The 15382-nt window shown below is 44.0% G+C and overlaps 1 protein-coding gene across 1 annotated transcript; it reads right to left on the bottom strand.

Moving 5' to 3' along the window:
* Nucleotides 1–196: 196 nt before the first annotated feature.
* Nucleotides 197–15327, bottom strand: LOC121849179 (dynein axonemal intermediate chain 7-like). Its single transcript, XM_042335024.1, has 12 exons — nucleotides 15231–15327; nucleotides 12351–12377; nucleotides 10297–10369; nucleotides 9748–9839; nucleotides 7941–8045; nucleotides 7401–7538; nucleotides 6698–6844; nucleotides 6291–6394; nucleotides 5649–5907; nucleotides 3962–4076; nucleotides 1304–1560; nucleotides 197–415 (listed from the first exon to the last, which is right to left on the bottom strand). The coding sequence occupies exons 1-12, from the start codon at nucleotides 15231–15233 to the stop codon at nucleotides 197–199; spliced, it is 1539 nt and encodes a 512-aa protein (XP_042190958.1). The 5' UTR covers nucleotides 15234–15327.
* Nucleotides 15328–15382: the final 55 nt, after the last annotated feature.

Genomic DNA, 15382 nt, shown 5'->3' with positions numbered 1-15382 from the left:
TTGCATTTGATAATACCACCTTATTATGTCGAGACGTCTCAAAGCGCCTCACAGAATATACAGTAAAGTGAATCGACTATATTTTGTGGGTGAAACGCAGTAGCCAAATGCGCACAGCAGCGTCCCACAAACAGTGGTGGATTGAGTGACATTGTGTAGATGGAACATTAAAATGCAACTGAGATGAAATTGTCGCTCACTGAGTGAACGTGTTACCTGCAGGATTCCATCGAGCTGGTGTTGGTTGTTCAAAGAACATCGCAGTGTTAGGGAGTTGGACCCTTATCCCGGCTGGTAATGAAGGAAGAATGATTTCCCCTTCTCTTTCCTCGGGAATGTCTGTGCCTATATTTGAATTGGTTTGTCTCACTCTTTCCGAGGGGTACGGATACATTTGTAAACCTGTATCCGATACCTGACCAGAAAAGACAGAATAGGATGTCAGGAAGGATTGAACTACAGAAGACACAAAAAGTCTAGTGGTAAGTAAGCTACAATTCCTTCGATGCCCAGGACCCACCTTTTTAACTTGCTGGGGAACTTTGGTTTGAAACCTGTTTTGAAGAGAAGCTGTGCAACTCAAAGTGACTCCATTATTGTGGGGATCCTGTAACGAATTGGTTAGAGCACTTGCCTCGCAAGCGAGAGGACCCGAGTTCGATTCTCGGGCGGGGCGAAATGCTTCGCTCTTACCAGGCCCTCTGGCTTGCGAGGCGAGTGCTCTAACTAATATCCTACAGGCATCCGCCCAGGCCATATTATTTTCTACCTTGACATCACTGAGTTCCTTTGCCGGTAGCCATTACTTATCAAATCATTACACATCCTTCTACACAAAGATCCGGCACACTTGTTACACCATTCATTTGTTTAAAAAAAACACACACACAAGGCGTTTGGGGAGTTCAGCTGCCAATAAAATAAACTTAAACGATTCCATCACTTTATCCAGAAAACGTGTTCTGTCATTGAATTGTAGCAAAATTTTAAAAAAAACTCATTTGAATTTTGTACACGGCTGAACATTGTACAGTCAGTTGGAACCATATATTTAATACGACTTATGCAAAGTATGAGTTATGTCAAACTTGCATAGAATATAAACTCTCAAACAGGACTTGGGCAGATATGCAGCTTTGGCGATTATACGAATTACACAGTTCAGATTTATGCGAATTTTGCTGTATATTTTATGTTGGACTTCCCAAGAGGATTGAGTTTGTGTTGGAGTTACAAAGCTATGACAAATCCTATCTTGCCCTGTGTTTTTTGATTGTAAAATGCGGGGAGAGTTTTACCATACCTGTACGATTGTCCATCCGTTAATAAACGTGGGCTGAGGTGGCAGTTTCAGGACATCAAAGTAAAACACGCCACCTAAAGGTGTGTACTCGTTCAGGTCAGCTGTAAACCCGTCCTCCAAATCTATAGGTGGAGTCAAAGGCCTGGACTGAGGTGGAGTCACGTGCTGAGACATAGGTGGAGTGACACCCATACCAACAGGTAAATGTGGCAACAGATGCTTCTCCCTGTCTGTTGGTGACGGAGTTATTAATCCATCTAAACATACACAAGTAATTATTTAACTGATTGTTTGGGTAAGTTTCCTTACTCCGCGCACACCCTCTGTTTACCCGGCAGTAAGTAGGAACCGGCTGTGAGTCGATTGGCGGATCGCTTTTCCGGGGGTAATAAGCCCTCAACAAAAATGTGGTCACTGTTGCAGAATGAAGAAAAGGTTACTATCGGACAATGTGTATGGCGAGCAGCCAGAAGAACCCAGACGATACAGCCAGAAGAACCCAGACGATACAGCCAGAAGAACCCAGACGATACAGCCAGAAGAACCCAGACGATACAGCCAGAAGAACCCAGACGATACAGCCAGAAGAACCCAGACGAAACAGACAGAAGAACCCAGACGATACAGACAGAAGAACCCAGACGATACAGCCAGAAGAACCCAGACGATACAGCCAGAAGAACCCAGACGATACAGCCAGAAGAACCCAGACGAAACAGACAGAAGAACCCAGACGATACAGACAGAAGAACCCAGACGATACAGCCAGAAGAACCCAGACGATACAGCCAGAAGAACCCAGACGATACAGCCAGAAGAACCCAGACGATACAGCCAGAAGAACCCAGACGATACAGCCAGAAGAACCCAGACGATACAGCCAGAAGAACCCAGACGAAACCGGTCAGATCGGTTTTGGGCAAAGGAACAAAAGAGCTCCGCATATGGAATTGTGCAGGGCCTTGCAGGGTCAGCAAGTGAGTACGTGATCAAAGTTGGCCTGGGAATATAAAGTTTTGTGAGTTTTGTTGTGCCAATTTTCGTATCATTGTTTTCAGTGTCCGATTCATTCTTTCAATGATACCACTTGACTGTGGATGATTTGTAGTGGTTAGTGGCGCCATCGGTGCCGCAAACTGGTGGTATCCGGGGAATAGTCTGGAGGATCCTCCTCCCGGTCATAACGAGCAGCCTCGTGCTCCAAACTATCCCAATCAACATCACCTCCATCATATCCCGTAAAAGCACATTGCATTCCTAGTTTTACAGACAATTGACGTTTTAATCTCTCAGTTTCTTTCGTGCACTTATCATGGTTAATCCCACCTCCTGACTTTTCCTCAGGGGGTTTTGTACATAACTTGTACAGCCGCCTCCAACTGAGTAACTTTTCCCTCTAACTCTTGGTTTTCTTTTTCTACCTGTTGTTTACCCTGGATAGCCCTCTCTGCTTCCCTTTCTGTCTTTTCTGCTTTCCTCTGTAAGTCAGTTGAAGCTGCTGTTGTCGTTTCTCACTCTCCAATTGTTCCTTCAATTTTCTAACTTGCTCTTCTAAGTCCTTGTTTCTCTCCTTCTCCTCTTGTCATTTCCGTTCCAGCTCTTTTCTCTCTTGTTCCGCACTAACTATAGCTACAGCCCTTTTGTTCTTTTCCCAAGCCTTGCCCTTTAAAAGTACTTGGGCATTACTTCCATACCCCCTGTCGGCCTTGTAATGGATTCCCCAAACATTCCCCGTGACCGGGCCGCTTCGTCTCTACGTATTTAGTCAATACGGTCTTCCAATCTTCCTCGGAACCCATTACTACTTTCGATTGTGGTATACCTATTCTCGATAGCTCCCTGAGCTAACCTTATATCTATCTTAATAGCTCCCTGAGCTAATACGCTACTTGACGATAGTGTGCACGCTCCCCGAGCTGCTACGCTGTTGATTCGGTGGATCTATTACTCGAAAAATTAAGGTCCCAGGTTCCTAATTATTATCGAGCCCATCCAGGGACACCGATCTGACCGGTTTCATCTGGGTTCTTCTGGCTGTTTCGTCTGGGTTCTTCTGGCTGCTCGCCATGCACATTGTCCGATAGTAACCTTTTCTTCATTCTGCAACATCACTCTATCCACAACTGTTTGTGGGACATCACTGTGCGCGATTGGCTGCCGCCTTTCGCCCAAAAAATTCACAGTTAATTCACTTTACAGTATATTCTGTGAAGGCCTTTGAGACATCTCGAAAACTCTATCTCAAATGCAAGGGATGTCTTTATTATTGTTATTATTATCAGTTGGGACTACACATTTAATATATGTAATATGACATATGCAAAGTATGGAGAACTTCCTCTTTGACCGCGCCTATGGTCCCCTACCCCTCCCCCTGGCTTGGCATCCTGCTCCGCCACTGTCCAGCACTCTGGGACGCTCTATAAATGCAAGTTGTTGTTGTCAAACTTTCCAATTTTCAAAGCGGACTTGGGCAGATGTATGACTTAGGCAATTGTGCGACTTATGCCAGTTTTATTGTTTTCCCAATTTGTAGAAGCAAAAATGTTGTTTCAATGCTTCTGTGCTTCCGTGATCTAAAAAAAAATCTCAATTCTACATTGCATATACTCTATCTGTATCCACAACCCAAGTTTTGAAGAAAAGATTATTGCTTACTTGAAATGATTTCCGCTTCAAGCGTCGGTGTTTTCACATCCCGGATTCCATTTACTTTCTCTTTGCTTGGCGTCTGGCTTTTTGTGTCATCTGGACTGCTGACAGATAAAAGTTGCTAGATATAACAGAAAGATGAGAAGATAATTCCCAAAGGAACATGTCAATTGTTCTTTGGATGTCATCATAGAACATTGATCATGCAATATCTAACTCACAATGCAATCCTATTAAAAGGAAAAAAATGCATTCAAGAACTTGAATCCAAGTTTCCATGATTGAATGGCGGGGCAGGCTCGAAGGGCCGAATGGCCAACTCCTGCTCCTACACGTTATGTTAATTTATTTCACCACATTTGCTTTTTATTAGGAACTCAGTCCTTGCAGCTATCAGTTGAGAATTTTTATTTGTACATCTGCGTGGACGTTAAGGATCCCTTGGCACGATTCGGAAACAGAAGGGAGTTTCTGTCTCCCGGTTTCCTGGCCATCAATCCCCCAAATAAACAATGGTCATTCGTTTCCCACTGTTTGTGGGACTCCTTTTTAATAAAAATAATCCTTGCATTTGATATCGCGTCTTTGAGACGTCTCAAAGCGCTTCACAGAATACACTGTAAAGTGAATTGACCGCATATTTGTGGGAGAAACACGGCAGCCGATTGCGCACAGCAGTGACCCACAAACAGCCGCGGATTTCAACCGAATTACCCACAACGGGAGAAAGCAAAATTTCAAGTGACAAAAGTAAATGTGGATTGGTTTCCAGTTTTGTGGCTACTCCAAAACAGAAATAGCAACTGTAGGAAAATGCATGTGGGTTTTAATAGTTCTTTATCAGAATGAAGAAAATAAGCAAGTTATTTTAAACTAAAAAAAATGCCAATATGTACAATTCCCCTGTGGGATTATATGACTAATACCACAAGCATTGCTCTGCATAATAATTTTAGAATCAGTTTCTTCAGGTTGATTTTCTTTGAAATTCAGCGCCTACACAGATCACTACTCAACCATTCAGCAAAGGAACATTATTTGAGGATCTAAAAAGAAGGGAAAGGGAGAAGAGAGAAGAGTCCACTTACCCAGAAGGTGTGCTGCCACCCTGTGGTCCGTGTAAATTAACCCAACACCGACTTAAAATATCACAAACTTTACCTCTCAATTATGGTTGTTCTATTGCGAGCAAAGACATTGTGACGTGGTTTCTCTGTTTGTATTTATATAGTAACTTGAACAGGACTCTAAAACTTATAGTCAATGTTCCCCTTACACTGAAGAAGTAATAATGATACTTAATGCTTACGTACGACCCTAATTCTATCCTATGATAAGTAAACGAGTTGATTTGTGTATGCCTAAAATATGTCAATAAACAGATTTTAAAAACACAAACAATGTAAAGTATTCAATTATATTACCTTTTAAATTTCTTGTAAAGAATCTAGTCATTGATCACAACATATAACAATAATAATAATAATCTTTGCATTTGATATAATCATCTTGCAGGCATTTTGCCAGTAAAATAAACAGTCAATTCTCTGTACAGTATAATCTGTGAAGCTTTGAGATGTTCAAACGACACTATATCAAATGCAAGGATCATTATTATTATTATCATTATTATGATTATAATTATTATTATATTGCATTATAATGCATGCAAGTACAATTTTCAACTTGATACCTTGGACTTGTCTGACTGAGTTGTCTGCTTTGTGTCATCGTCAGATAGCTCATTGTCTGCGTGCATATTTTCTTCAAACGTTGCGTGTACCCCGACCTTCACCTTTGTGTTACTATTTGTCAACATCTGGCAAACAGGCTCAAGGCAAGTCAGATGGTCATAATGCACATGCATGATCCTCACCGCAATGTCACACATCGTCAGGGCTTTAGGAAGCTCAAATTCCATTTTGGCTTCTTGGAAATCGTAGCCCTTGAATCTGTAATATAAACAGGATTGAAAAAGACGTCCCTAAAATCGTCAAGGAGATTTTTTTTGCGTGGTTCTGGAGCCCTATCTTTGAACTCGCCTTTAAATCTCCTGGTTCCGTTAGTGCCTGTTATTTTATTTGCAAATACAACACAAATTTACATGTATATGGCGTCTTAAAACATTTTTAAAAATGTACATTTAAAAAAAAGCCTTGGTTGTTGCCAACCTGCGTCTGATACGTGCCCGGAATTAGGTCAGCAGGATGGGTCCCTCCAGGGGGAGAGAGAGAGAGAGAGAGAGAGAGAGGGGGTGGGAGCCGAGAGGGGTGGGAAGGAGAAATACAATCAGCCTATTTCTAACAACTGTTTTCACTGTCCACATTGAAGGTACCTGGGATTTTTGTTGAGGTTTGCCCACACGCACTGAGTAACGTTCTCATCTCCGACTACCTCCTGCATGTTCCCTGTCTCGATGTCAACAAGGGAAACAGCGTTCTGCAAAAGAAAATCATTTTGAAGCCAGACGTGCGGCACGCACTCGAAATCCATCGCCAAGAGTTAATGAGAATAATGGCTCAGCGGAAAACAATACCTTGCGAAAACAATAAACAAGAATGTTACTGACTGAATAAAACAAATTTTTGCATTTAATTATTACCCTCATCCACGGGTCACAGAGCAATCTCGCTATTAATTATGCATCAGTTATAAAGGAGGCCCAACTAATTCAGAAAGGCACAGTTAATGTAAATTGTTATTGTACTGATGAGCCTATTGTAACAGGTCAATGGTCTGTACCTGTAAGAAGTATTCAGTGACTTTGTCATTTTTCTGGGAGACGAGTTCCTGTAAATATACAATTGTGCGTTGGTGCTGAAGCACAATGGGGCTGTCCATCTCGCTCGCGGGAGTGTCGATTAATAAAGACTCCAATTCATTTATCAGCTGCAATAACAAGAGCGTGCAAAATTCACAAAGAAAATGGTCAGGTTAATTATAACGAACTACAGAAAAAAACAACTTGAAAGATTAAAACTCAATTCAATGATTTGCAACATTTCTGGATGTTCTGCAATGCTAATTATATATAAAATAATAATAATCCTTCCATGTGATACAACGCCTCATCGCGTCTTTGAGACGTCTCAAAGCGCTTCACAGGATATACACTGTAAAGTGAATTGACTGTATATTTTGCTGGGCAAAGCATGGCAACCAATTCTGCACAGCAGCGTCCCCACAAACAGTTTGGATTAAGTGACCGCACTTTGTTTTTTGAAGGGATTATTACCCCTGGAGAGCGATCCGCCAATCGACAAAAAAACAGGTTCCTACTTACTGCTGGGGAAACAGAAGCGTGTGTGTGGAGTAAGGAAACGTGCCTAAATTTGTGCCCGACCTGGGCATCAAACCCGGGTCCTCTCGCTTGCGAGGCGAGTGCTCTAACCACTGAGCTACATGATGTAGTTGAAATACTGTTTTTCGTCAGTCAAGTACTTACTTTTAGAATCGTCCTACATTCCTCCAGCAAGAATTTTATTTCTACCATTGGATTCTCTGCGGAAAGGTTGATGAAGGTGTTGATCTCATCCAGTATTGCTGGATCCGGAGTCCCATCGCACCGCATATAGCGTGCCCACTGCAAGCAGAGCAGAGAAGCAAACACGTACTCTTCACCATAGCCAACAACTCAACAACAACAATAGCAACTCGCATTGGTATAACTGCCCGACAGAGTCCTGGAGAAGCTAAACCATGTGTTTTCAAGATCAAAAATAAAAGGTTCCACGTTTTGATATCCAGGGTTCGTGTGAAAATAGATACCGCGTCAAATTATATTTTGAAATATCCCCGAGTTTAAATATTCCTGCCTATAAAATGTACAATACTGTATCTACAGAAGGAAGCAAAGAGAATCATAGAATCTTACAGCACATTCCAATCCTTATTGCCAGAGTTTGGGGATTAAGTAGGAAAGTGATGCACTATTTTGGGTGAAAACCTAAAGGAAGTGGTGAAAATAATATTTGAGAAATGTCACCTTAATATTTTGTCTGCGTAGTTTCAGTTGTTTATGAATGATATGTTCATGTACTTCCAGAATATGTCGGAGTTCGGGCAGTTCGATTTCTTTACGTTCTTTGTCCTGTTTGCAGTTTTTTTTAAAAAAAAGGTTAAACACAACAACAACAACTTGCGTTTATATAGCGCCCTTCACACCAGGTCATGTCTCTGAGCGCTGAACAGTGACGGAGCATAACACAGAGCCGGGGGGGGGGAAGGGAGGAGGTGACCGTGAGAAGGGTCGAAGAGGAAAGTCTTCAGGTGCCATCTGAAAAAGGGGTCTAAATATCCAGTTTAGCTATTCCAAAAAGAGTTTACATTCAGTTTCCATTTCGTACAAAGTTTTTTTTTGTATTCGAATGTATCGCTCAATTCAAGAAACTTTGTACAATTTGGCTCACCCATAATTTTCCCAATTTACATTACTGTACCCACAGAAGGATGTACATAACCACACTTAGCTCCTTCCAAGAAGAGAAAACTTCATTGTGTAGTCCGTTGTGTTCTGTGACCTATTTAAATCTTTAAATCAGATTATGTTATAACTTGATTAAAAACATTTGCAATAAGGACAATGGAGGAAGGCTGACTGAGATATCTATCAGTGAGACTGTCTCTTTGCCAAGAAATCATTCATATGAGGTCAGGGCGTTTAAGAGCATTGTGGTTAAGTAATCTCCCCAATATGTGACGGTCACCAAAGTGGTCCAAACGCTTACAGGGATACAAAAGGATTGTTTTCAATAATAATAATACTTGCATTTGATGTAGCAATGAAAATCTAAGTACAAGGTTGTAAGTTCCAACAGAAAAAATACTTATTACTCATATTCAATAACACTTTCGCTTTCTGTTTGTGGTTTTTTTATTTCAAACTATTTATACGTATATTCTACTGGGTATTTTAAAAACTACCACTGAATATCCTCTCCTATTCTGTCCTGTCTCCATCAATTAATAATAATAATAATAATCCTTGCATTTGATATAGCGCTTTTCACGTCGGGAGGACGTCCCAAAGTGCTTCACAGAACACACTGTAAAGTGAATTGACTGTATATTTGTGGGCGAACGCGGCAGCCAATTGCGCACAGCAATGTCCCACAAACAGTCGTAGATTGAAAATGACCAATTTATTATTGTTTTGGGTTTTGGAGGGATTATTATTAGGCTCTGTGTGGAGTAAGGAAACTTGCCCAAGGTTTGGCCCTGACCCCCCGGGGATTGAACTCAGATCTCTCACTTGCAAAGCGAGTGCTCTAACCACTGAGTTACAGAACTCCACAATTGATTTTTTAATTTAAAAAAAACCCTGAAATGATGGGTTTTGCAGTTAAACCCTTACAACTTTACACATAACTTTTTGAAATGTTTTACCATTCTTGACTACAAGCACCAGAAAAATCATGGAAATTCAACAAGGTACACATTAATTTCATATAGGAACAGGAGGAGGTCATTCAGCCCCTCGAGTCTGCTTCACCATTCTATCAGATCATGGCTGATCAACTCCAATTAGTATACATAATTCATATAGTATTTAAGTGCTCGCACTTTGGCCCTGTGTTATATGTGATCCAACCCAAATCTTTAGCAGTTGAGAAATGTCAGCGAAAGGTAAGGAAGTAATTTTCTACGTCAGTGATTTTGATTGGGTAGAAAATGTTGTCCTTCATCCCTTCATTTACAACAACAATAACTTGCTTTTATGTCGCGCTCTTCACACCTCGGAGCACTTAAAATTTATGACGGGTATTAAAATATAGTCAACAAAATGGACAGACCTCAGCTGCGATCCTTGCTCTCTCTTCTTGCTCAAGTCTCTCTCTTTCTTTTCTCTCTCGCTCCTCACGTTCAGCTTTAAGTCGTGCTTCTTCTGTCGAACAGAAAGGAAATGGAACCGGTGGGATTTACTCCGTGCAGAAGGTGAAACGCCAACCGCGCTGGCGTTTACCGCATGTAAACTCTGTGGTATAAAACCAGTTTAACTAGATTGTGTTTTAATATAATCCTTCCGTTGGCGATGAGGTGATGCTTGAGCACATCATCAAAATGCCTCAAAGTGCTTCACAGGATTTACTGTGACAAATAGTTACTGTGTGTTTGTAGGCAAACAGGACAGCTAACACAAGTGTGTTATAACATGGCTACGCTATATTTAAGCGCTGGGTACCAGACGTCAGGGGGAAAGATATTCAACCCGTTCCTTAAAAAAGAAAAGGGAACCTGTTTAGACGTTGCACAGTTTTCGAAATAAATTTACAATCATGTGGGGAATAATGATCTGTTCATAATACTAGAATCACAAGAATAATTTCAAGGATATTTTTTACCTTCTTCTAAGTAATTTTTCTCCTCCTCTTCTTTGCTTACTTTATCATCGAGTTTGGACTTCTTTTTTCCCTTCTTCATTCAAAAGAAACATGGACATGTATTGAAAATCAAAGTACTGTTGTAATTTACAACAGAAAAAATGCACGTTGCTGCACGTTCAATCACACCTTGACTTTCCACCTGTTTTTTTCTTTATTTCAAGCTATTTGTATACGAGTTCTACTCCAAAACAATTACATTATTCTCTTTTGAGAAGAGCGAAATTGTTTCGCTGTTCGATTTATGGGCGAAACGCAGCAGCCAATTGCGCACAGCAGTGTCCCACAAACAGCTGTGGATTGAATGACCAAATTATCATCATTATTTTTTTAAATGATTGTTATTCCCCAGAGAGCGATCCGCCAATCATTTATAACAAAAACAAGGCGCGCTCTCGAGTTTTACCATGGATGGTAACACAGTAATACCCCCTTTAGTTTTGTTAACGTCAACATTTGTAAATATTTTCTGCCCTTCTCTTTTTTTTAGGTTCAGCACTAAACATCCCCCGGGTGGGGGCAGAGGTACGTGGGGTCCACTCTGAGCTGCACTGGCCCCAGACTGTTAGGATCGAGCCCCCACCCTGTGCCGGTCTCTAGTCCGGTTCCTGAGCCTGGAGGGGCCGCAGTGTCCCAGAGCACAGTCCGGCCCGACTCATCAGCCGGACCTGGAAGGGCCGACCAGTCACTGGGGACAGGGAATCCCCTCCCTCAGCTCCTGGTAACCCCACAGCCAAAGCCCTAACTAACGGGGAGGGGGGGTCCTGGCTGGACAAGCAGCGGGACTGCGACTCTCTTCAGTACTCCTTAACGCTTCTGTAGTGCTGCTATTTTGCTTTACCGAAGCCTTTTTACAAATGACCACAAGTCTTCCACACAGTGGTGCATTTAGCCCACTGTGACAAGGTGTGTTTTAAATGCATTACCCATCACAAGCATAAAGAGGGGGAAAAAAGCATTAAAACCTATGGGTAAGAAACAGTGGAGTTCAGACGCTGGACACACTATAAAATTAAGTTCACAAAGCCATCAATGTGATTTAGAAATTGAAATATTGTCAAATATAAATATGAAATGTCCTTAGAATATTCCATTTGCTCTTAAAATCAACACACAAACCCCATTTAATGATAATAATCCTGGCATTTGATACAGCACCTTATCACATCATTGCGCCGTTTCAAAGCGCTTCACAGAATATACTGTAAAGTGAATTGACTGTATATTTAGAGGGTGAAACGCGGCAGCCAATTGCGCACAGCAATGTCCCACACAAACAGCTCTTGGATTAATTGACAAAATTATAATTATTTTAATACATTTTTCTTTTTTGAAGGGATTATTATACCCGGAAAGTGATCCGCCAATCGACTCACATCTGGATTCCTACTTACTGCTAGGGAAACGGAGGCGTGCGGAGTAAGGAAACTGGCCTAAGGGTTCGCCCCGCCCCGCCCTGCCCGCCCGGGAATCGAACCCAGGCCCCTCTCGCTTGCGAGGCGAGTGCTCGAACCACTTCATGTAGTGGCCGTTGAATGCAAGATACTGGAGTCTCGGTATCTTTCCGCGTTGCACGTTGACACGGAATGCACCGCTTGGGTCTCTTTCATCAGTTAGGTCGATATCAGAGCATACCGTAGAGTGAACTAACTGACTGGGTATTCTGTGGGTGAAATATTTCAATTGCATTCATACCATATTATGCCGCAGCATATTATGGGTCGTTTGCAGAAAGGAATTATATAGGTTTTTGATAGAGAAAAGGATGAGTGGGCATCTGAGAGATAGCGAGAGATGGTATTTGAAAATGGAACCAGTCTAAGAACTATAGATATATATATACTTTCTCCCTCTTTCTGGTCTTGTATATTCTTACGTTCAAGTAAGTTAGCTTTTCTCTCTAATCACCGTTGTTCTTCACTTCCTTATGCAGTCGGAAACTAAAAACCTTAAAAGATATATGAAGTTACCGCTGTCTAACTCTATTATAATGCCTTACACTAAAGCCTTCATACCTTTTTTTTCTTTTTCTCCTTTTTTGACTGGCACAGGGCAGAGAATGAAAGAGAATCAGTGAGAGAGATCAGAACAGAATAGGTTAAAAGTCACTACAGCTTTTACATTTCTTGTACAAAATCATACGTCATAACCTATTACTACATAATCCTTTGCATTCTTTATTTTTAGTCAAATTATTTTTTACGGGGCGCGGGGGGGGGGTTCATGATTCTACATTGAGCCGTATCTACTGTTAGTCACCGTGAATACTGGTGCAGTAGTTGAGATTAACAAGGAAGGAAGGAAGCACAACTGACCTCCTCCTCTCACCAACCACATACTTTCCGCTTTCTGTGGTTTCTGCTGTTTTCGTCCACCGGTCTAATTATCTGAGCAACTCTCCCTTTATCTATTTTGACCAATTCACTATCCCCCCACCCACCCCCCAACCCCCCACTTTACTCTTCCCTGCGTTACCTAATTAGCCCCACGGTCAGTTTTGCCCTGAATCTTCTTGGAGCTGCGCTACTGTTCCTGCTTCGCTTGGTCCACCGCCTCCCGTGGGTGTCTGTCTGCGGCTCCTCCCGAGGCCGGTGTCCAACGCTTGACGTTCAAAGCCGCTTTCTTTCATAAAACCTACAATAGTTTTCAAACTGTGCCCTCTCTGGACTGGAGCCCTGGGGCACCCAAGGCTTGACAGTGGATTGATTCTACAATCAACTCTGGGACTCCATCCCCAGTGCCTTCGCCGCCTCCTCCCTTTCCTCCTTCAAGGCCGGTCTCAAGGCCTTTCTCTTTGACCTTCAGCCTTCAGCTCCGCTCTCGACTCTCTACCCCCTCCTCACCCCCTCCCTCCCCTCACCCTGACCATTCCCCCCCTCCTCGCTCCCTCCCTTCCCTCCCCTCACCCTGACCATTCCCCCCTCCTCGCTCCCTCCCTTCCCTCCCCTCACCCTGACCATTCCCCCCCTCCTCGCTCCCTCCCTTCCCTCCCCTCACCCTGACCATTCCCCCCCTCCTCGCTCCCTCCCTTCCCTCCCCTCACCCTGACCATTCCCCCCTCCTCGCTCCCTCCCTTCCCTCACCCTGACCATTCCCCCCCTCCTCGCTCCCTCCCTTCCCTCCCCTCACCCTGACCATTCCCCCCCTTCCTCGCTCCCTCCCTTCCCTCCCCTCACCCTGACCATTCCCCCCCTCCTCGCTCCCTCCCTCCCCTCCCCTCACCCTGACCATTTCCCCCAATGCTCGGGTCCCGACCCAACTGTCCAGCGCCTCGGGACGTCCTCCTGACGTGAAAGGCGCTCTATAAATGGAATCTTGTTGTTGTTGTTGTTGTTGTTGTTGTACGATCGATCGTGTTGATGGACGGACAGACTGGTCGCTGTGGGTGCGGGGAATCCCCCCCCTCAGCTCCCGTTAACCCCGGCAGAGCCACAGCCCTACCGGGAGGGTGGTCCTGGCTGGACAAGTGGGAAACCTTGGCCCAGACAGCGATATCAACGGTCACTCTCTGTGGGTGTGGCTGCGGTTAGACTCCGGCCGTTACCCCCTCACACACACACACACACACACACACACACACTCGGGGCAAACAACAGTCAGTGAAGGTGTGTGACCAGAAACCAACAAAGTACAGACTGAATGCGCATTAAAGGCGACACCGTCAATGGGAACCGTCTGTGGCCGAGTGATCGCTCGGCCTCAATGCTACACTACACCTCACACTCTCTCTTCCATACACTCACACTCACTCACTCACTCACACTCACTCACTCACACTCACTCACACTCACTCACTCACTCACTCCCACTCACTCACTCACTCACTCACTCACACTCACTCACTCACACTCACTCACTCACACTCACTCACACTCACTCACTCACTCCCACTCACTCACACTCACTCACACTCACTCACTCACTCACACTCACTCACACTCACTCACACTCACTCACACACACTCACACACACTCACTCACTCACACTCACACACACTCACTCACTCACTCACACTCACTCACACACTCACTCACACACTCACTCACACACACTCACTCACACACTCACACTCACACACACTCACTCACTCACTCACACTCACTCACACACTCACTCACACACTCACTCACACACACTCACTCACACTCACACACACTCACTCACTCACACTCACTCACACACTCACACTCACACACACTCACTCACTCACTCACTCACACTCACTCACACACTCACTCACACACTCACTCACACACACTCACTCACACTCACACACTCACTCACTCACACTCACTCACTCACTCACTCACACACTCACTCACTCACTCACTCACTCACACTCACTCACACACTCACTCACACACACTCACACACACTCACTCACTCACTCACTCTCACTCACTCACACTCACTCACTCACACACTCACTCACTCACTCACACTCACACACTCACTCACACTCACACACTCACTCACACACACTCACACACTCACTCACACACACTCACACACACTCACTCACTCACTCACACTCACTCACACACTCACTCACACTCACTCACTCACACTCACTCACTCACACTCACTCACACACTCACTCACACACTCACTCACTCACACACTCACTCACACTCACTCACTCACACACACTCACTCACTCACTCACTCACTCACACACTCACACTCACTCACACTCCCTCCCACACTCACTCCCACTCACTCACACACTCACTCACACTCACACACTCACACACTCACACACTCACACACTCACACACTCACTCACACACACTCACACACACTCACTCACTCACTCCCACTCACTCACACTCACTCCCTCCCACACTCACTCCCACTCACAGACATCCTCAGCCTGTGCTCTGCTCACACTCACCATGTTGTTGGCTGTTGTTTACAGCGCTCAGTTGGTTACCAGAGAAACCGCCTCTCAGCTGTTGCGCTGCTCGTGTGTGACGACCCCTTTGCCCCGAGGCTGCAGTGCCAGCGGGAGCCGCGGGGGGCGCTGTGGGAGCTGCAGTGCCAGCG

Source organism: Callorhinchus milii, unplaced genomic scaffold (assembly GCF_018977255.1).
Source record: "Callorhinchus milii isolate IMCB2004 unplaced genomic scaffold, IMCB_Cmil_1.0 Scaffold5, whole genome shotgun sequence".
Classification (NCBI taxonomy): Eukaryota; Metazoa; Chordata; class Chondrichthyes; order Chimaeriformes; family Callorhinchidae; genus Callorhinchus; species Callorhinchus milii.
Note: the sequence above shows the minus strand (reverse complement) of the source record. Positions and strands in the feature narration are given on the sequence as shown.